The sequence below is a fragment of the Sus scrofa genome, chromosome 7, assembly GCF_000003025.6.
Source record: "Sus scrofa isolate TJ Tabasco breed Duroc chromosome 7, Sscrofa11.1, whole genome shotgun sequence".
Classification (NCBI taxonomy): domain Eukaryota; kingdom Metazoa; phylum Chordata; class Mammalia; order Artiodactyla; family Suidae; genus Sus; species Sus scrofa.
The window spans coordinates 80,718,854-80,742,628 of NC_010449.5; the positions used below are offsets into that span (position 1 = coordinate 80,718,854).

The 23,775-nt window shown below is 43.4% G+C and overlaps 1 protein-coding gene across 1 annotated transcript in view; it reads right to left on the reverse strand.

The window, feature by feature from the left end:
- RYR3 (ryanodine receptor 3) overlaps positions 1 to 23,775 on the reverse strand; it is a 568,547-nt gene that overhangs the window by 78,824 nt on the left and 465,948 nt on the right. The window contains 5 exon segments of the mRNA XM_021099907.1: positions 6,739 to 6,869; positions 17,845 to 17,926; positions 19,575 to 19,813; positions 22,820 to 22,880; positions 23,272 to 23,321. Coding sequence (XP_020955566.1) covers positions 6,739 to 6,869; positions 17,845 to 17,926; positions 19,575 to 19,813; positions 22,820 to 22,880; positions 23,272 to 23,321 — 563 coding nt within the window.

Consider the following 23,775-nt stretch of genomic DNA (forward strand, 5'->3'; position numbering starts at 1 on the left):
TAAAAGATTGGAGGAAATCATCATTATTATTTATATATTTGGCTGCACCCATGGCATGTGGAAATTCCAGGGCCAGGATCAAACTCATTCCACTGCTGTTACCAGACCCATAGTGTGGGAGTGCCAGGTCCTTAAGCTGCTGAGCCACCAGGGAACTCCTAAGGAAATTATTTTTGATGTTAGAAGTAAAATGCAAAGTTCTTATAAATTTCAAAGGGCAAAGCAGAAAATTTCAAATAAAATGTTACAGTTAGTGAACAACTGGGTTATGCCTTCAGGCCTTTTGCCATTGGGTTGCTACCGGCATGAAGTCTCTTTAGATTTTTAAATCCAGAGGAATGGATGAATTAATGAATAAGAGGCCACAGCAAATTCTTTGGGCTTTAGGAATATTGGCCAATTGAAGGGACTGTTTTGATTTCTTTCATGACCGCACTGCCTGGGGCAAAGATGCAGAATACTCCTGACTACCTTGGAGACAATGAATCTGTAGCAGAGACTAGCGGTTCTACTGGACAGTGTGCGATTGCAAAGCCATGGACCCCGAAGAGCCTCCCTGCTATGCAGCAGGCCTAGGAGGTCCTAACACCATTTCCCTAATTATGATTTTCTGTTGTTATGAGTAGGGCCTTTTGGCAAGTAAAAGGCTACAGAGTTCTCCTCCTTGCAAATAAGGAGTGAACCAATGTCCTTTAAAATTCAGACTATTTGGAATTCCTGTTGTGGCTCAGCAGGTTGAGGACCCGATGCTGTCTCTGTGAGGATGCGGGTTCGATCCGTGGTCTGGCTTAGTGGGTTAAGGACCTGGCATTGGCGTAAGCTCTGCTGTAGGTCACAGATGTGGCTCAGATCTGATGTTACTGTTGCTGTGGCGTAAGCCCCAGCTGCAGCTCCAGTTCAGGCCCTGGCCCAGGAACTTCCACATGTGACAGGTGTGGCCATGAAAACAAAAAACATAGGAGTTCCCATTATGGCTCAGCAGAAACAAACCTGACTAGTATCCATGAGGACACAGGTGTGATTCCTTGCCTCACTCAGTGGGTTAAAGATCTGGCGTTGCTGTGAGCTATGGTGTAGGTTGCAGACGTGGCTCAGATCTCCCGTTGCTGTGGCTGTGGTGTAGGCTGGCAGCTACAGCTCTGATTCAACCCCTAGCCTGGGAACCTCCATATGCCAAGGGTATAGCCATAAAAAAGACCCCCCCCAAAAAAAATCCAGACAATTCGAAATAATGAGTTGCATGAAAACCAAACAACACTGAACTGCTGTGAATTACAGCAAGAGGGAATAATACGGGTCAGATATAGTCCACTGCCAATGCTGGTCATTTGCAGAGAACAAGTCCAGCCTGTGCCTTGCCACAGAGCAACTAGAATCAGGGGTGACATCAACATGGGGGTCTGGGGAGACTCTCACGAACAAAATCATTTGACACATAATGTGTCATAATAAATAGGTACAAACAGTAAAGTCAAACATTCTACCTTCAGGCTCCACGCACAGTACGATGCCAACGGCCAAGAATGCAAGTGAAATTTATAATCGTTTGCTGTAAAATTATATGTGAGAAGGATCAGAGGTGTACGTGTGTTTAAATGTCACAGACAATCCATCATCATGGACACTTCTTTCCTACCTACCAAAAACACAGAATTGCTTGAGGCTGCTTCACTGGAGTCATGATAATGACCTTTAAAAGTTATTTATATGTAATTGGTCCTCGAGGGAAAGAAACATTTATGATGCAGGTGGTGTCTGGTACTTCAAATGCCACATAATAAGCTACAGAATGAATGCTGCTGTTACCTACCTGAGAAACAGTTCAGCTGAGTCTTATTAGAATTAGACACAAGACTGAGTTGGGACCATCAAAACACACTGTCCTTTCATCTAGATCAATAGTTCTCAAAGTGAGATCGTCCTACCAGCAGTGGCAGCATCACCTGGAAACTTGTTAGGACCTTCAGAATCCAGACCGACTGAATTAGAAACTCCAGGGGTAGGACTCAGCATCCCTTACTTTAACAAGCCTTTGGAGTGATTTTGACGCATGCTAGGGTTTGAGAACCACTGGGAACCACTGAGTTGGATTCCAAAGGTGTATTTTCTTCACCGAATAGCTCTTCCTTTAAGAAGACAGCATCAGAGGGCACCATCTCTTTGCAGCTTAGAGGGAAACTGGACCTCCTTTCTCTCTGGTTGATTATTCCAATGAGGATGTGGAAAGGAAACTGGCAGGTGAGTAGGATGCTTTGGTAAAATTCTGATTCATAGAACACTGCCACATATAACCAAAGATTTTATCTAGTTTTGAATAACTGGCACAGAACAGTATCAAATCTTTTCTAGGCATATCTTAATTTTTGGATGAGTCAGAAAATGCTCCAGGATGTTACAGGATAGAAGCGTTCCTAATATGAGTAACTCCGCTGGCAAAATACCAACCTCCAATGAATAGAGATGCCCAAGTGACTGACAGCTTGATAAATCAGTTCATATTGTATATCTAAACCAAAGCCTCACATCATTTGTCATATCCCTTTCCCTCCCTGGTCTCTCTGGCCACCTAGGGGGAAGTGCAGTGAATGAAGACTACCTTCTCAGAGGCCATCAAACCATCACCCATTCTTTGGTTCCAGGCAAACCTGGTTATCTCAGAATATACACTCATGTACACTTTACTTTTCAAGATTCATACACATGGTCAGCATTTCCTCTTTGTTGACTAAGTGAATGATGGGAAAACATAGGTTCAGGGGACTTGGGCCCTGAGTCCAGCGTGTCACTGATGGATGAAGAACGGTGTCATCTCCAATCACCTTGTTTCTTTTCTCCCTTATAGAGTTTGCAATGATTGATATTTATTTTCAATTGATGAATATGTCTTCCTAAATCAATGTAAAGGTACATAAAACAAGAAGGAACATATCTCCAGTAGGCCTCGAGAAGAACAATGGGACAGAGTCGTTTCCCTCCTTTCCCAAACCAGTCGAGTGTTTCCTCCTCTTGGTCAAGTTCACAGTTGCCTGCTACTGTACCTCTCTGAGCTCAAGAGCACAGTAGGTTTCTCTCTTTCCCAAGATGCAAGCTCTATGCATTGGTACTGCAGAGACAGAGACATGCTTTTTCTTGAATCACAGCTGGAGCAGAATAAATGTATACACATTCAGCACTGTCGCAACTGGACACAAGTCCCTCTGGAGTTGGGACCAATGCTTTGTTTTACTCTTGCTTTTTAGGGTCACACCCACAGCCTATGGAGGTTCCCAGGCTAAGGGTTGAATTGGAGCTGTAGCTGCTGGCCTACACCACAGCCACAGCAACACAGGAACTGAGGCACCTCTGCAACCTACACCACAGCTCACAGCAATGCTGGATCCTTAACCCACTGAGCAAGGCCAGGGATCAAAGCTGCGTCTTCATGGATGCTAGTCAGACTCATTAACCACTGAGCCATGAGGGAACTCTGCCTTATTTTATTTTTTAAGGCTGCACCTGTGGCATGTGGGAGTTCCAGAGCTGTAGCTGCTGGCCTACGCCCCAGCCACACCAGATCTGAGCCACTTCTGGGACCTATGCCTCAGCTTGCAACACTGGATCCTTAACCCACTGAACGAAGCCACTGTCTCACTGAGACAATGTTGGATCCTTAACACACTGAGCCACAAGGGGAACTCCTGGGGAGCAACACTTTATCTGGCTTCTGCCTGCAGCTGTCCCAGCCCTTGCTCAACATTACCAAAGCCTCTCAGTTGTTCATCTCCTATGTTAGCTACAAGAGGCGACTCATTAGGAATCATGAGCGGGTAGAGAAAAACAAGGTTGGAACTGTATTTTGCTGGTCCATGAAAGGGGAGAAAGGGTGAGATGAGAGCGAACGGGTGGAGGAATGAAGTTAGAGATTTCATGTGAGACTGCAACGTGGAGGCATCTGGCAGTGTTTCTCTCTGGACCAACTCTGAGAACACCAGTCTCCACTGTCTGCTAGCCCAGGAGGAGAACTTCTTAAACAGTCTTGTCTAAATTGTCCTGGTCACCTTTGTAGGGGCCATGTGCTTCTTTTATATGAAGAAATGAAAGCAAGTGGGGATAAAGCCAGCATGGCTTAGCGCCCTGGGTTCTTAGATGGAAAGAAGAGGAATGACAGGAAAAGTGTGGCCAGAATCCTTCCTCCTCTAGAGCTCTCTCCCTTAGGACCCACGACAGTTTGAAAGGTGGCTTGAACCAAACAGAATTGATGCACCATCTAGTCATTTTCTGGTAGTGTGTGTCAATATTTTAAGAAAAGAGGAGTTCTTGTCTTGGCAGAACGGAAATGAATCCGACTAGGAACCATGAGGTTGCATGTTCGATCCCTGGCCTCGCTCAGCAGGTTAAGAATCCGGCATTGCCGGGAGCTGTGGGGTAGGTTGCAGACATGGCTCAGATCTGGCGTTGCTGTGGCTCTGGTGCAGGCTGGCAGCTGTAGTTCCAATTAGACCTCTAGCCTGGGAACCTCCATGTGCTGCGGGTGCGGACCTAAAAAAAGGACAAAAAGAAAAAAGAGAAAATATTAGTTCTGGAGTTCCCATTGTGGTGGAGCAGAAACGAATCCAACTAGTATCCTGAGGATAAGGGAACGATCCCAGGCCTTGCTCAGTGGGTTGGCGATCTAGCGTTGCCGTGAGCAGTGGTATAGGTCACAGTCATGGCTTGGATCAGATCCCGTGTTGCTGTGGCTATGGCCAGCAGTTATTGCTCTGATTCAGCCTTAGCCTGGGAATTTCCATATACCACAGGTGTGGATATAAACGAAAAAAAAAATTGGTTCTGAATAGGATAGATTCTGGTTTGAAATGGTTTGCTACTTTTTCTTAACCTTCCCTCCTGCCCCCCGCCCCTGCCCCGCCACCGCCTCCCCTGCCCCCACACCCATGGTGTATGGAAGTTTCTAGGCCACAGATGGAATCCAAACCTGAGCTGCAGTAACATCAGATCCTTAACCCACTGTACCACCTCAGAGACAATGCCAGATCCTTAACCTGCTGTGCCACAGTGGGAACTCCTCTTAATTTTAAGAGGACCCGTGGTATGGTAATTTGTGCTTCATGGTACATGAAGTCATTCTAGTTCTTTCCATTTAGAGTCCAAGGTGCCTGCTGGAAGCTCCTCTGTTCTTTTTTTTTTTTTAATTTTTTTTGGTCTTTTTGTCTTTTTAGGGCCTCACCCATGGCATATGGAGGTTCCTAGGCTAGGGGTTGAATTGGAGCTATTAACTGCTGGCCTATACCGCAGCCACAGAGCGCCAGATCCAAGTCATGTCTGTGACTAACACCACAACTCATGGCAACATGGATGCTAACCCAGTGAGTGAGGCCAGGGATTGAACCCCTGTCCTCATGGTTACTAGTCGGGTTCATTAAACACTGAGCCACGGCGGGAACTCCAAGCTCCTCTGTTCTAATCCATTGCCCTGCAGCAGGATCACAATTCACCCGCATGTGTGGACTCTCCCTTCCAGAAGCAGATTTATCACCTGCCTTGGATCCAGGTTATTCTAGAATAGGGGGTAGGCAAACTTTTCCCATAAAGGGGCCAGGTAGTAAATATTTTCACCATCGCAAGCCCGACAGTCTTTGCTGCTACTACTCAACTCTGTCACTGTAGCTGAAGGGTGGCAGAATGGATCACCCCCATCAGACACAGGGATCATTTTGAGCTGATTATTTTTGAGAAACCACAGACACAGGAGAATTTCCGAAAACAGATTTCCTCTTTTGTAAGGGAGACCTACATTTATAAAGCAAGTTTACTTTAGATACAGGTGTCTGCTCCAGGAAGAGAGTGCTTACCCGAGGTCACTTTTTCATCTAAAAGACTCATGTGCATGGCAGGGCAACGTGTTTCCCAAACCTTTCCTCATCTCACCTTCCCATGAACTGCCTACCCTCTTTGAGACTCCAGACTCCTAACCCTTTCCTTAGCTCAGGATGATAAACAAGCCTCACTTACAGGGCTGACTTTGCGGGCCTCCCTTATGCACCCATATGCACCTAATTAAAAGTTGGTTTTTCTCCTATCAATCTGTCTTTTTTAGAGGGTGTGTGTCTCAGCCGAGAACAATGAAGAGTAGAGGAAAAATTATTTTTCCTTCCCCACACAGTACTAATGCAGCCACAGACAACATGTAAATGAGTGGGTGTGACCATGTTCCAATCAAACACTATTTATAAAAATCGGCAGAGGGTCAGATCAGGCCCATGGCCACAGTTTGCCTAACCGCTGCTCTAGAACTTAGCATGTCAACAGTTCTGTATGATTCTCTTTCTTGGAGAATTTCACTTCCTTCTTGTGTGTTTCTGTTCTTTAGTCTCTATGGAGACGGGGAGGATGTGGCCGTCATCCTCGGAAGCAGAGCCTCTCCATGGCCTTGAAGAGGAATGCGGTGCAGAAGGAGAATGGAGACCAGGGCAGACAGGAGAACCCGAGCTTTTAGGATGCAAGGGATTGAGACATCAACTGTCTGTCTCCTCATTTTACAGAGAAGGAAACCCAAGTTCAATAAGAAAAAAGTACTTGCCCGTATCCACTGTTCCAGTAAGATGGAGACACGTTGCAAGGTCCCAGTTCTGACCTCCTGGCCCCTCTCAGACCACATCAACCAACAGTGCTGTGGGCTGCAGTCCCTGCCTGGGCAGTTTCCCTCCCACTGCCTTCCTCTAAGCATGTGAGTGATGACCTCTGTGGGATGGTACTTACTAGACCTCTCCCTGGGGGTTTTGGTGTTGAAGACCGAGAGTGGATTGTAGCGGTTAAGGGCAGGCTCCAGGAATGCCACAGGTATGGCAGCTGCCAGGGAGGCCAGGCATTCTCCAAGGGCAGGCCGTTGCCTGGAAACAAAGAAGTCCATTTAGAAGTGGTGCCATCCCCATGCTGGCCCCATGCACTGGTGGGCCAGGCCTGTTTCCCAGGATGTCTTAGGCCACTTCCCCATAGGTTGCTCCACTAGACACCCCTTGGCCCTGGGCTCAGCAAGGCTGCATACTCTTCTTCCTCCCTCATCTTTCTCTGGACACTAACCAATGGTTTACAAGAGACTCACTTGCTGGAACCTTGTTCTTAAGTAACTAAGGTGATATCACATCCTATGTAGCTTTGTTCTTCCCTCCCAGCATCTTTGAGAGCAAGTTTTGCTGGCATCCAAATTGAACTGGATACTCCTTATTCTCAAAATCTTTGGCATCTTTAATTTCTCTATCTACTCTCTGCTATGAATGAAGCTTCTGTCCATCAGTAGGAACAGTAGATGATGGGTCAAAAACATCAATTAGACACAAAATGAAAGACCTGCTTTGGAAGAGAGACAACAGGTCCTAAAGCATATTGCTTGATTTAGAGGAAAGAGTTCTAATGCTCATTATTTCTCTCCCTCTTTCACAAAAATTTGAGTGTCCTCCATGTATTAAGCTTTGGGTTTTAAATCTTTCTATGAAATAAACAATCAAAAGCAAAATGCTTGGGATTCCTAGTTCAGAGTTCAAGTTCTCCAGCTGAGAGGACTTGTGCTCCTCCGCAGGATAATCAAGGCTGCAAGCGCATTTGATGTGAACCAGCCTTCGGCTGATCAAAGCAGTGCTAGTACTAAAATAATGTTTGCCCTTCCCAGACTTGGACTTAACCTTGGAGCTGTACTGTCTAACCCAGCAGGTCCCTTCCACTAGTGAGATGATACAGTGACAGTGCGGCTTGAAAGGCCCTATATGGGGGCTGACATCTGTTGCATCTGTTTTCTACTCATCAATATTTTCTTTCTGCCACTCACTGGCATTAAATCACAGACACACTACACACTTGCCTAGCAAGTTACATAAGAGAGGTCAGTTCCCAAATAAGGGGACAATTTCCTCAAATAAGCCAATCATTTGAGTCCTTTGTTAGATCATGATACAAAGATAACTAGTAGAAAATGTAGACAATAGGTTGATGATGAAGAATTAGAAGGGCTTAATTGGGTTCAAGTCCATTTTGTGTGCCTTCCTCTGTGACTGATCAGCTCCAATTGGATCAGCTCCACAGTATATATATATATGAAGACTGCTAGCAGAAGCCCTGGAAACTGAGGGTGTCAGGCTGAGACTTGGGGGAGGCTACAGAACCATCATAGGGAAAATTGCCAGCTAGAGAGGGCATGATTGGAGCCAAGACCCAACGCTTACCCCACTAATCTGTGGAAACAGAAAGGCATTCAGTTCTCAAGGTTCCCATCAGCTCCCAGCAAAACCCACACCCAATAATTAATTTCCCTTCATTATAACAATTCCAGCAGCACGAAGAAGCTAGAATGTCACAGCTGTAGGGTCTCTGGATGGGATACCAAGCACTTATTATGGGTGGGGTCAGGAGTGGCTATGGGAGCCACTGTTTACTGAGGGGTAAGCCAGATAGTCTTAACCTTGGTCTTTGGCTTCCAGGTAGTGAAATGCATGCAGAGGAAATACAGAACCCTGGGGCAATGTGACAAAATAACATATCTTCATGGTCTACTTATAAGGACTAGAATCAACCTGTGACTTCATTATAGCACAGAGAAAGACAAACTTTTGAGCTGGACTAAAAATGTGATCTTATATCACATATTTGGAATCTAAAAAAAAATGATCCCAACTCAACTTATTTAAAAAACAGAAACAGACTTTTATAGACATAGAAAACAAACTTATGGTTACAAAGGGGAAGGTGGAGGGAGAGATAAATTAGGAGTTTGGGATTAACAGATAATACCAATATATACAAAACAGATAAACAACAAGGACCTACTGTATAGCACAGGGAATTATATTCAATATCTTGTAATAATCTATAATAGTAAAGACTCTGAAGAATATACATATGTATATATATTTATATGTATGTATAACTGAATCAATTTGCTCTATACCTGAAACATTGTAAATCAACTATACTTTAAAAAAAAATGTGATCTTGGAGTTCCTGCTGTGGTGCAGCGAATTGGTTAAGGATCTGGTGTTGCCATAGCTGTGGTGTAGGTCACAGCTGTGGCTTGGATTCGATTCCATATGCCGTGAGTGCAGTAGAAAAAGAAAAAAAAAATGTGGTCTTAACAGTTCCAGGAAAAATGACTTGACAAGACTCTCTGGGGTAGAATCAGAATCTGCAGGGGGCTGGCCTGAGGGTATGCAGAACTGTTCTGCTTGAGATGTCAGAGGAATCTGGGGATCAGGGAGAGAAAGGAGACGGAAGGTGGGTGAGATGGCAGAAAGCTGTGTATCCCTTGGGACCCCACCCCCATAAACTTTAGTCATGTTAGCAAACTTATGCAAAAAGTGGTCTTTTAATGATTTTAAAGGACAATTATTATATGTGGTTTTATTCCTTATCTTCTGTCTTCCTCTTGGGCTTGGCTTGCAGGGGACTGGCTGATTGACAGCTTATTTGACCATGAAGTATTTGAGCAGATGACTTTCGAATCTGCCTCCGTCAGGCAAGAACTCCCTCAGCCAGACCATCACCTTTTTTTAATTGAATAAAATATTCTTTAAATTCCATACTGCTTTACAATCACCCAGTTTTACACACATGATCTTATATAATCTCATAATAACCCTTTTTTTCCCTCCTACCCCTCTATTGCCCCTTCCCCTTCCCTCTCCCCACTGGTAACCACTAGTTTTCTATATCTGCGTCTGCTGCTTTTTTGTTTTACTCACTAGTTTGTTGTATTTTTTAGATTCCACATACAAGTGATATCCAACAGTATTTGTCTTTGACTTATCTCACTTAGCACAATGTCCTCCAAGTCCATCTATACTGGTGCAAATGGCCAAATGGTGCAAATGGCCAAATGCTGTTCTTTGTTATGGCTGAGGAATATTCATATATATATGTATCTATATATATCTATATATCTCACATCTTTATCCATTTATCTGTTGATGGACACATAGGTTGCTTCCAAATCTTGGCAATTATAAATAATGCTTCTATGAACACTGGGGTACATGTATCTTTCTGAATTAGTATTTTCACTTTTTTTCAGATATTTACCCAGGAGTGGGATTGCTGGGTCATATGGTAGTTCTATTTTTAGTTTTTTAAGACCCCTCCATACTGTTTTCCACAGTGGCTACACCAATTTACATTCCCATCAACAGTGTACGAGGGTTTCCTTTTCTCCACATCCTCACCAGTATTTGTTATTTGTATTCTCTTTGATGATAGTCAATTCTGACAGGTGTGAGGTGATAGCTCACTGTGGTTTTAATTTGCATTTCCCTGATGATTAGTGATACTGAGCATCTTTTCATTTGCCTGTTGCCCATTTGCATGTCCTCTTTGGAAAAATGTCTATTCAGTTCTTTTGGCTATTTTTGAATCAGGTTGTGTTTTTTGAAGTTTAGTTCTATGAGTTGTTTATATATGTTGGATATTAACCCCTTATTGGTCATACCATTTGCAAATATCTTCTCCCATTCAGTAGATTTTTTGTTTTGTTTTGTTTTGTCGATGGTCTCCTTTGCTGTGCAAAAGCTTTGAAGTTTAATTAGATCCCATTTTTTTGTTTTTGCTTTTGTTTTCTTTGCTTTAAAAGACATCCAAAAAAAAAAATACTGCTGTGATTTATGTCAAAAAGTGTTCTGCCTTTGTTTTCCTCTAGAAGTTTGTAGTATACAGTCTCACATTTAGGTCTTTCATCCATTCTGAGTTTATTTTTGGGTTTGGTGTTAAAGAGTGTTCTAATTTCATTCTTTTACATGGAGCTGTCCAGTTCTCCCAGCAACGCTTATTGAAAAGACTGTCTTTTCCCTCTTGTATGTTCCTGCCTCCTTTCAGATAATCACCTCCTGGCTAACCGCACAGCCTTTCGCCCCCCCCCCCCCCCGGAAGGACTGCCTGTTAAATCTCCTATCCAGGTCTGCTCTGGAGGCAGAGCAGCTGTCTCCCAGGGCCCTGTGTATGCACAATGCCACAGTGCCAGGGCCCATTTGGAGGCAGCAGCAAAGGTGGAGGGAAAGAGTGGGGCTGTGGAGACTGCAGAGACCTGGATTCCTCTCCGAGAAGCTCTGCAAAGCTGCTTCTCTTCTGAGGAGGCCCAGGTTAGTCCTGTTCCCCACCTCTCATCCTTACTACCTCTTCTTCCCCCTACTCCTTCCCTTCTTTGCTCAGCTCACAGTGGACATGGAAAGGCCTAAGAGGAGACCAACACCCTCAGGGACTACTGAGCAGGAGTGAGGGCCTGTACACATCAAACATAAGGATCCACAGGAGCTGCGTTTTCAGGCAATGGTCCTGATAGAACATGCTCTGGAATGATAGAATTGCATTGTTTCCTCTGTCCCTGCTCTGCCGTAACAAAGTATTGAAATGGTGGGCGCATTATAAATTTATTAAAGGGAAAGTACATTTTTGGGTGTGTGTGTGTGTGTGTGTGTGTGTGTGTGTGTGTGCATCCTGCCAATAAAAAGAGGGCCCGCCTCTATTTGCAATTGTTTTTAATATCCCCATGCTGCAGACCTGGGTGGGGACCTGATTCTCCCTGCCCTGGCTCACTGATTCTTCCCTCCCTGGTTCATTCTGCATGCATAAAGCCTGAGCGTTGACTGGTCCTTGCTGATGTGGTGTTGATCCTATGATTGGCCTAGGGCAGGATACCTCATTTGCATGGGGAACAGGTTATACAGAGGTGGGGTGAAGAGTAGGTCACATACCTTCCCAGGCCAGGGTGCTTAAGGTGGAGGAAGGGGCATTACAATGAGACACGGCCAGAGGCTTTTGGGTTTAATTTCCTTGAAGGGGACTTGAAGCCCATAACAGTCTCACCATTTTTATAAACTACAGGGACCAGTGAAGAGAAATACCCCATTTCCTCTTCTTGGTCTTGCCTTTTGAGGAGGAAGAGGAAGTAGTTAAGTTACCAAGCAAAGAAATACCATAGAGGGAGCTCTGATGAAAAAAAATTCTGGGTGAAAATCAGGGATGACAAGGGGGGTAATATCAAATCTGACAGCAAATTTTATTTGGCCCAGGCAGGGGAACCTAGGAAATAGCTGGTCCTGGATTGTCTTGGTACTAAACTGACTCATTTCTCCTTCCTTTCTCTTTCTCTTGCCAAAATGAGTCATGATCTCCTGAAAGTGGATTTCTAGAGAGTTGGTCTGATACAAAGCCAATCTTGGAGGCCGAAGATAGTTCTCTGGTGCACTGCTGACTCCTTGACTCAAGGGACAGGGAGAGGCATGTCTCTGTCCTTGCTGACATTAATCACTGACAAACCGAGTCTCTAGAAGCTCCACAGAGCATTTTCTAGTCTGGAGCACACAATGGTGCTAATTAGCTGCCAGGGATAAACAACAGTTCTCCTGGCCTAGCTGTTAACATTTGGTAAAAGTAAAGCCCCCAAAGTTTGCCAATTAATGCTCCTGGCTGTGAAATACCAGAGTGAATGCCCTTGGCCTCCAGGCTGAGCTAGGCAAAGGCCTGCAGTTAAAATTCCTCACTAGTCATTAGCGCCCCCCAGGGGGCGGTGTGGGTATGGACCACGCAGAGCAAGGGCTACAGAAACAGCTCCATAGCAACCAAAGGATCTACTAGGAGAGTTTACCACAGGCCAGGGAAACTCACTCCCCCCCAACCCTTTCCTCTCACTTCTTACTGCCTAGAATGGTATTTTTCACATAACCGTACTTGGTCAATGTGACAGATGGAAGAGGGTTCAATTTGTCTTTCAGTTTTTGTTACTTCCTACAGTGATCTCTCCCTTTTATTTCCATGAGCCTTGCTTCTCAGGGACACAGGTAGAGACAAAGGCATCACAGTAATAGTAATTATGCCTGCACATTTCTGGTGCTTTGCAGTTTTGAAAGTTCCTTCTATGTAAATTCCAGAGGATGCTAAAGAGAGGAAGCAACATGTAGCAGAGGGGTGGAAAGTGGAGGCAGGGCACGGGTCTAGACAGCAATACCGGTAATCTCAAGGTTCAGGGAAAGCACTATTTGAGCAGAAAAAAGCTGGTCAAAGGGGGCAAGAAGAGGAAGGAAGAAACAAAAAATAAATAGCTCTAAAGTTTGAAAAACAACCCACAGTTTTAATCTGAAATAAAATGGAGATTCAATGCTTAATGTAATCAATTTCCAAACTAAATTTTCTTTTTTTTTTTTTTTTTGTCTTTTTAAGGGCTGCACCTGTGGCATATGGAGGTTCCCAGGCTAGGAGTCTAATTGGAGCTGAAGCTGCCAGCCTATGCCACAGCCACAGCAATGCAAGATCTGAGCCACATCTGTGACCTACACCACAGCTCAGGGCAACACCAGATCCTTAACCCACTGAGCAAGGCTAGGGACTGAACCTGTGTCCTCATGGATGCTAGCTGGGTTCGTTAAATGCTGAGCCACGATGGGAACTCTGGATGCTCCATGTTTAAATATGCAAAAGCCTTTATCCTACTTGGAAATTCTGTATCTGAAAACTTTACTTCACAGTGCCCTCTCAGTATTGTCTCAAGTAGAAAATATTAAAAAAAAAAAAGTCTCTGCTCTGTTTCAGTGGCTTTTTCCCCTCACAGTCAACCCTATCACTGAGATGTATGCGATCCTTTCTATTCACAATGCACTCAAGCCATAGCCCACAATCAAATATTGAGTGGATCCTTTGCAACCTTACAGAAATTCATTAGCTAAAGGAACTGCAGGAAAAGGTGGTAGAAAAATGTTTTTTTTTTTTTTTACATTTTCCTCCCTAAATCCCACAAGAACTGGGGGGAAAACTGAGGAGAAATTTAGCACTATGCTGAAATTAGAAAATGTGTGATAACTTCACACCACAAAGGATGAAACAGATCAAGGGAGGAGGCAGAGACTGAAACAAACTTTGAAGAGCTATAGCAGAGTGTAGAGATCTTTGGCAATGAACATGGAGATTTTGAAGAGCTTAAGATATGCGTTTTGCTTGAAACAATGAGGGCTGAGGCTATAAGCAGGCCTCAGGAGACCTGTTGGAGTATGTGTGGGGTCCAGGTTCCACACTGCAGAGAGGCAGGCAGGACCAGGGTAGGAGGGAGCATGCATGCCATCTGCCATAACTGTGACCTGGATTTCTGGCTGGGAGAACCCCTGTGAGGTGGAGGGCAAGAGTGAGAAGCAACCTGTTTTGCAGCTGCTGCCCCAGCTCCCCTAAAGTAGAGAATAAATGTAATCACGAAGCAAAAGCAAAAGGCCTATGGCATAGGATGCATCAAGAATTTTGCCAGCCTCTCAGCTGGGCCAGCTGTTTACTTTGGTTAAGGAAGGACACGAAAGGCTAAAGGTGGATGAGCTCCTAGCTCCTAGGGCTAAAGACACTGCTGGTAGAGTGAGAAAAAGTTACTCCCCAGCCAGCTGCTGAGGTTCAGAGTTGCCTGACATTCCATCCCTGTGCTCTCTTCTCCCCGTGAATACACACACACACACACACTCACACACACACACACACACACACACACACGTCATATGCACACACAAACTCCTTTCCATTCTTGAGGACCAGCGATGTACCTAGTGACCAAGAAATAGATGAGAGAATTATCCAGGGGAAAAAAAACAGAGAATATACACTCAAAGAGAAATCATATAAGAAGGGACAGTAACACAAAGAAAGTTTGAGAAAAATCATACAAACACAAAATAGAAAAGAACCATTAGCCAAAAGAATAGAGAGAAAAATGAGAGATGGGGGAGATTAAGGGAAAAGCCAGTAAATGCACAAAATTTCCCTTGCTGAGTGACAGATTAGGAACCCCTCCCTGCAAACTATATAAGAAAATAAAAGATTTGTTAAAGAAAAACTCAGTTCTGAAGACTGTGGGGGAATATTAAGTTCTGAGAAGAAGTACAGGGGCTGATATGGAAAGAACCACCCTGGGACATAGCAGAGTGAAGTGAATGAGCTTCAAGACCAAAGAAAGAACCCAGGGAGCAGCAGCTTCTGCCCTCCCACTCAAAGTCACGTGGACGTGGAAGAAATCATCAGGTCCAGGAATATACACTGTCAGAACACACAGAAGCAAAGTCTATATACTTCTGAGGGAGGAAAATTATGACCCATGGGTTTGATACCATGGAAATTGTTCATATACAAAGTCAAGAGATGATATTCCAGAATATGCAAAAATGCAAGAGAAAAAACTCTCACAGAAGCAATTACATCATGATGAATACGGCCAAACCAAGAGCTAAACCAAAATAAAGGTTTGGGATTGGGAAAGTCATGGTTCAAAAGGATTGGCTCATGCACCAAATCACTTAAATACAAACTAAGGCAAACAACTCAAAGCATATTACTTCTAGAATATTCCAGGATAGAATGTACATATTATAAGGAATTATATACCAAACAACAACAGCAACAACAACAACAAAAGGATAGGAAGTAGCTAGAAATATAAATGTACTAAATTTGCTAAATTTTTTTAAGGTAGAGAATTAATGATTATTTTCTCCAAGTGATAAATTATGAGGTGTATGATAAGGAAATTCAGTTTTTAGCTTCGTCCAACAAGACAAAGTTGTAAAGCAATGTTATGATCCACATGTGCAAAAATGTCCATGTGCAGAGAATACCTGGAATGGCGTACACCAAACTGTTACAAGGTGGGGTGGTCTGCGGCAAAGAAAACAGCAGACTTTTAACTTCACACACTTTTGTATTTTTCAGTTTTGTTTTGTTTTTTTTTTGAATAAGTATGTCTTACTTTCACAATACAAGAGATAACATGCAAATAAAGGTCATTAATAGTGGCCACATCACAAGTCTAGAATTTTCAATCTTCATTTCCTTTAGTTGTTTGATCAAGTAACAGAGAGACAACAGTGGCATATCTGATCTAGATGCTTATTCAAGTCTTGCCTTCTACGTCCATGGAATGTAAAACACAGGCATCAATATTCACAGGGCTGTGAATGTATGAATATACTATAAAAAGTCATATGAAGAACAGTCTTTTTCTGGTCTGACATTTTAGAGTTGACCTTTCTTTGACTTTTTAATTTTTTTATTTTATTTTATTTTTTGTCTTTTTTTACCTTTTCTAGGGCCACTCCCGCAGCACAGGGAGGTTCCCAGGCTAGGGGTCGAATCGGAGCTGTAGCTGCCAGCCTATACCCCAGCCACAGCAATACCAGATCTGAGCTGAGACTGCGACCTACACCACAGCTCATGGCAACGCCGGATCCTTAACCCACTAAGCCAGGCCAGGGATTGAACCTGCAACCTCATGGTTCCTAGTTGGATTCGTTAACCACTGAGCCATGACGGGAACTCCTCTTTGATGTTTTTTAAAAAAGAGAATAATTCATAAGCTCTTCAAAAAACTGCACAAAGAAACACACAAACAGATGTATGTACATATACACATATAGACTGAGAGAACAAGAAAAGATATTGAGAAAAAAATTTACGAATGCTTAATGGCAGAAATCTTCCCTAAGTGAAATTCTGATTAAACAGAAAAATTTCATTACTTCTCTTATTGATTTGGTATAAAATATGGTTAAGAAAACTGTCTGCCCAATTCCTACTAAAGGACAAGGATATTTATCCATTTCTCATGTAAAATACTAAGGAAAGCTATGCAACTCTAAAGGATTTAAATCATAAATAAAATAAATTAGTCATTAGTTCTTCATTTAATTTCTTGAACTCTAGAGGTTCTTTAAAAACTGTGAGGACACAGATGTTTCTTCAAAATTGGTTATTAGCACATGATTTCAAGATATCAATTCTTGAATTTTTGAAGGAGTCAATGTCTTTTTTTGCTTGATCAAGAAATGGCAATTAGAATTTATGTAAGTTTCAGTGAGAAACAAGGATTTACTGTTGCTCTGTTTGATACAGGCCTCCTAAAGTGAGGAGGTACACGGAGCACGGACACCAAGGGGATGCGGATGCTTAGATTAGAGTACTTTTCTTTTCTTTTTTTTTTTTTTTGGCCACCCTGTGGAATATGGGGTTCCCAGGCCAGGGATCAGATTCAAGCTACAGATGCCAGATCCTTAACCCACTGTGCTGCGCTGGGGAGCGAACCTTCGTCCCCATGCTGCAGGGATGCCACTGATCAGATCACACCACAGCAGGAACTTCTAGATTGAGTAATTTTAATCACAGATCAAATTCCTTCCAGTTTCTTTGTCTGAAAGGCAAAAAAGGAAAACAGGTCTTCCAAGGATAAGACTACGTCTGGAGTTTGGCTAATACTGTGTTTATCCTTCTAATCTTCCCCACGGATTCAAAAACAGAGTCACGAAACACATGGTATTTGATGCGGAAAAGCAGGGGGTCACCAAAGGCCTCCATCGCTCCAGGCAGATTAGAGAGCCAAGTGGGAACCCAAACGCCTTGGCAAATCAGCTTGTTCGGATTCAAGACCACTGAACAGAATTTCTGCTCCCACAGTGTGGACTTGTTGAAAATTATAGCTAATCTGACAGCCGAGGATGGTAAAGGTCCAGGGTGGTATCACACAGAAACTCATTAAACACTAAAGAAACTGCCTCATGTCCCTTGAGCCTCTCAGCGAGCTTTAACCACAGGAACTCTGAGAGCTATTTGGAAGCTGTGATTATGAAGAAAGAGACATTTCTTGGACATTTTCTGGCCACCAGCCCATGATTCAGCTTGGCCATGGGCTGAACAGCTCCTGAACATTGCCATAAACATTTCATACCCAAGGCTCAGAATCACCAAGCTATTTCAGCAAGCATTTTGCTTTTGCTGAATTGGAAAGATGCATTGGAAAGATGCTACTGTTAAGTGTTTAAAGACTAAATAGCATTTTTCTCAGTCTGCATGTGTTAGCCTTTTTCGTTCGCTAATTACCTTTCAACATAGATGTTCTTTCCGGTCCCGAGGGAGTAGAGGCTGCACAGTATGTGATAGCATGAAATCTGCACGTCACCCACTGAAAAGAACAAACAGGAGCTGTCAATTCCTGAGCATCCCTCCCAGCTGCCCACCCTCACCCCCTACCCCACACATGGAAAGGGTCCACAAACAGAAAACATGGGTTGGCATCACCGAAGAGCCAAAGATCTCTCTTAAACAAATATAGCCCCTTTTTACTCAGATGCCAGTTGCTGAACTGGGAGAGAAAACACTGACAGGAAAGCATCCTCCATGAGCCCAACCCAGTTCTTTTGCGGGACCTGTGATACAGATCACCTTGCTTCTCAGGGAAAGGAATCATTTGACCAGAGTCCTTCCACAGGGTTTTGTTTTGTTTTGTTTCCCCGCCTATAGATGGTATAGTCAAATTCTATCCCAAGCACTATTTCCTTCTTTTGAAAGGAAGGATGCAAGAAATCTGAAGTCTGAATCAACTTTTTGTTCCCTTCCTAGCAAGGTATGTACAAAGTCCCTACCTCTTCAGAAACAGAACAAAATTCCTCATGTCCATCTGTCCCAAGTTCTCTGCTGGATGTTTTTTTTCTTTTTCTTTTTAGGGCTGCACCTGCAGCATATGGAGGTTCCCAGGCTAGGGGCTGAATCAGAACTGCAGATGCAGGCCTACTCCACAGCCACAGCAACACTATATCTGAGTGGCATCTGCAACATACACCAAAGCTCGTGGCAAGGCCAGATCCTTAACCCACTGAGCAAGGCCAGGGATCAAACCCACATCCTCATGGGGACTATGTTGGGTTCTCAACCCATTGAACCACAGTGGGAACTCCATCTGATGGATGCTTTTCAAAAGGCAGTTCAACCATATCATGATTTTGCCATGCTTCCTTAGGGAAGGTCGTGTTTCACTCAGGAACTCAGAGTTTAATCTGCAAGCTATATGCCTCTATTCATGTCTGGAACTCGCAATAAGGCTGGGACTAATTTAACACAAAGAGAATTAATTTCATTTTTCAACAAGGAAGTGCATTGTTCCTATGACACAGAATGAGTTTGAAGGTTTCCCTACTTCTTTCCTAACTCCATGGAAAGAACTGATTTTCATTGTTCAGGTACATGGGACACAGCCTTAGCTACTGACGAATGAATGGTTAAACTACATTAAATCATGTGCCAACATTTAAAGTGTGACACTGAAGCTTGGTGGGAGGATAAGGGGGCTGGATGCGGTACTAAATGCAAACTAAAAGAAAACCAACTGACTATGGTCTTCTCCTGGAGACTCAGATAATGAAACACGAGCAGCTTTCCTTTGCTCCCGGTACCTGATGAATAAATTAAAGCTTCTTAACAGGAAAATTGGTGTCTGAAAAACCCTGGGAGCAAACCTTTATCTCCTGCTGGATTACTCAGATAACCTTTTCAAATTAAGCACAAACACAATGGCTGAGAGCTAAACCTGTGGGTGGAAAATTCTGGTCCTGAATGACAGTGAGAAAAGATGAAATGTTACACACTCAAATTTGGGCACTAATTCTTCTCTAAGCATCTACTGACTGCTTCATTTTTAAATCTAAGAATGGGAAAATATGGAATAATGATCTCTATTCTGCCCTCAAGTTCAGCCTAAGTGAATAAACCACATGTGTCCTAGCCATCTGCGGGCAGGTGGGTATGGATCCATGACAGACGGTGGGCTGACTCACAGAGTAAATCCACCCCAAACTGATGCTGAGCCACGTGCTCAAAGATGGACGTCAGGATGGGGAGCAGAGCCACCGTGGTATAGTTGATATTCTGAGAAACACCTTTAATCTGTGTTCTGGAATGGGTAAACTTCCCGAGCTTCAGGTTTTCGGAAGTCTTCTCTAAATCTTCTGCTGCATTTTCAAAGAATGCTCGTAACCCAGCCTTCACCAGCTCCGAGCCTGACTTCATGACTGTCCTGTAAACAAACAACATTCAAAACCAGAAGCAAAACTAATTATTAGAGAAATGCAAATCAAAACTACAAGGAGGTACCACCTCATACCTCTCAGAATGGCCACCATTAATAACTCCACAAATAAGAAATGCTGGAGAGGGTGTGGAGAAAAGGGAACCCTCCTACACTGTTGGTGGGAATGTAAGTTGGTACAACCACTATGGAAAACAGCATGCAGGTACCTCAAAAAACTAAATATAGAACTACCATATGTCCAGCAAGCCCACTCCTGGGCATCTCTCTGGACAAAACTTTCATTCAAAAAGACACATGAACCCCTTTGTTCATTGCAGAGGTATTCACAATAGCCAAGGCATGGAGACAATCTAAATGTCCATCAACAGATGAATGGATTAAGAAGATGTGGTATATATATATACAATGGAATATTACTCAGCCATAAAAAGAACAAATAAGGTCATCTATGGCAAACATGGATGGAACTAGAGATTCTCATACTAAGTGAAGTAAGTCAGAAAGAGAAAGACAAATACTATATGATATCACTTATATCTGGAATCTAATACATGGAACAGATGATCCTATCTATAAAACAGAAACAGCTCAAGGACATGGAGAGCAGACTTGTGGTTGTGGGGTGGGGGTGGGGGTGGGGGCGGTGAGCAAGAGGGAGTAGGATGAACAGGGAGTTTGGGGTTGGTGGATACAAACTGTAACATTTGGAACAGATGGGTAATGGGCTCCTACTATACAGCACAGGGAACTGTATGTGACTGGGTCACTTTGCTGTACAATAGAAACCGAAGAAACATTATAAAAAAATCAACCATACTTTAATTAAAAAAACAAAACAAAAACCTGAACCTTTGGCCCACTCCCTTCTTGAGACTGGTGACTTGCAGTGCAACCTAGACAGACATTTGACACTTCATCCCCACCAGGACACTGAGTCAGGGGATAGAGAGAGTGGTTATTAGCATCAAAAAAGAAACCTGAGTTACACAATCCCCAAGGGGGCCAGCAACTGGAAGGCATGCTTGGCTTGAGGGAATGACTGCTCAACTATTAGGAAATAGGCAGGGTGACTTAGAATGAAACTGAAATCGGTCACCTGCTATCTATAGAATATTGCAGCTGGCTACATTCTCCTGGAAATAGTTAATTAAGAGGAAGGAGAGAGGACTATTTCTTGCAGCATTTATAAGGACTACTGGTTAGAAGTAACAGCTCTCCTGTGATGCAGGACCCTTTAGAGAGCGAGAACAAAGGATTAAGTCAGCTGAAACATAGATTTCTATCAGTTTTCAGGGATGACCTAGCTTGGAGGGGGGAAGGGGAGAGGGATAGGCAGCCCCTTTTAAACAGCTTATCAAACCACTGGAGAAACCATGTGAGAATGGAGATTAGCTATGGGTATCTGAGGCTTTCCCTCAAAACTTTTATAGAACTTAGAATTGGAACACAGCCTACAAGTCATCTATTATTTTTCCATATTTCTACATCTTGTTCACAAGATTATGACAGGCTTGCTACAAGGACAGATGCTTTTTATCCACAGCATTTTCATGATAATCAGTCAATCAGAAATATGAAAACAAGGAAATAAAGTCAGTGAAGCTTGCTCTTGTCTCATAAGTATTCATGAACCATCTTTCTAACTTTCCAGCCGCATGTTTTCTCAGGAATGACTATCAAATACACTGACCTGCATTTTTTAAGAAAAGGACTCCCTCTCAAGGCATTCTGAATGCTTCTGGGAATAGAGGTTCATTATCACAATGGCAAAGGATTTCAGTCCACTGGGATGCTTTGGTCTGATCCTGCAAATTTTGTGCTGTCTTAATATCTCTACAGCATGTTTGTGTCTTTCAAAACCCTAAAAAATCCCCTTTAATCACCCTTTATTTTTTTTTTGTTAATCATTCTTAGTTTGTAGTGGATTTTCATCATCTAGTCCTGTTTTTAAGTCAGTGCCTCTCTTCTGCAATGGGTTTGAGAACCAGGTGGGTTCTCCTGACCTGGACGAGGGCTCTCCCCAACTCCTGCAGAGGGATGACATGTCTGCTGCTTCATGAGTGTGGTTAAGAAAGTTCCCTGTTGGTCCTTTGCACTGCTTCTCTCTCTCTTTTTAATCTCATCGAATAATTTATGAGGATTTTTTGGCTGTGCCTGCAGCATATGGAAGTTCCCGGACCCAGGATCAAACACGAACCACAGCAGTGACAAGGCTGAGTCCTTAACTGTTAGGTCACCAGGGAACTCCAAATAATTTATATTAATACTGCTAAAATACACACATACATGCAGAGATGTGATATATACATAGATGTGATATATACATAGATGTGATTACCAAAGGATCAACGCAAAGATAGATTCAACCCATGGTCTGAAGGTCTGGTGGAAAAGATGGCTGAACAAGAGAGGAGGGAAAATAGACTTGGAAAACAGACTTGGGAAATAGGACTTCTATTTTCCTTCCTTTCTTGTTCAGCCATCTTTCCTACCAGACTCTCAGGCTACAGGCTCGAATTTAACTCTATCTCTGATCTTTTGGTAATCACTTCTCCTTCCTTGGCCATTCTGAACTCAGAGTGCTATGGGTTCCCTCTCCCAGGATCCTTAAGGACTTGCCACCTATCAGGCAGCTCTTCCGTGTGTGCGTGTGTGTGTGTGTGTGTGTGTGTGTGTAGAATTAGGTACAGAGTGTCACTTCGCCATGGGATGTATTTTATCTTCTGAAAAGTGAATTCTCAGTAGGAGAGAACAAGCACTGAGCAAATGCTCCGCTTTCGGTGTTCAGTATGTGCCATGACAGCAGCTCTCCATCATGTGAACTGAGGAGCAGAACGTGCTAACGTCAGGGTAGGATCCATTTTTCCCTGCCTGCTTTTCTCCCCTGGCTCCAGAGCAGTGACAGTCTTTTCTTTCGCACAATAATAAGGGAGTAGAGAGGGTCAGAGAGGGAGTCCTGAGAAACTACTGGAAAATTCTGGACAGACTTACCTTGTGTCAAGTGTCTGAGCTAAGATGTGAAGACAGCTCACCATTGTAGTAGAATCGCTCCCTAAAATAAAAAAAATACCACCTGTGACTCCCCAAGCCAATCAGCCTATCATCTGAATTCGATCTTCTCAATATGCACAAACCACAGCCCAGCATAATTAACCACCAACCCACAAAGTGCCAGGCCGCTGTTTGGGGACAAGGCATTTATCTCTGGCCTGACACATCATTTTATGATGGATGTTAGAGCCAGAGCTTAAAACATTCACTGGTGTGGAAAATCTGAGCTGTTAAGGGGGCAGAGAGGTCATTTATCATACTTCAGACCAATTTTCTATGGCAAATTTAGGTGACACCTTAGTCCTAAGGCTCAGATTGTCTGTAAGAGCCACAGATGAAGGCAAAACACAAGCGCAGGATAATTACATTGCCTTTGGCAATAACTCACTTACCGAAGAGGGAAATCCTGTGTCGAACAAGAGCAGCGAGTTTGCAGAACAGGCTGAAGCAGAAAAGAACGCAAGTCGGAAAGGGACAGAGATTCAAGGAGGACTCCTTTGTACCCCACCCCTCGGCCCCCATGCTGTAAAATAAGGTTGCCCCCAGAAGGGCACCCCAAGAAGATGTGCTGTATTTCCTCCACTGGACCACATGAGGAAAACGTGTGGTTCCCACCATCTTTTTGGAAAATCACGAGAAAACAGTATTACAGAAAACAATCCCTTTACAATAGGTAGGGCATTTTGCGATGAGCCAGCTGTTGCAAACCATCCCTTGCTATAGGATGTGTTGGAACATTCATTTATATAACATTCCCAGATAAACGAGGCTTCTGGAAGGAAGCATGACTTTTCCATTCTTGTAGTTGACTGAAAGCCATTTGTAGCCTCCACTAGCCTCAGCTGGAAGGTGGGCAAGAAGGTGGGATTGGAAGAAAGTTAAAGGTTTAGGTGTGG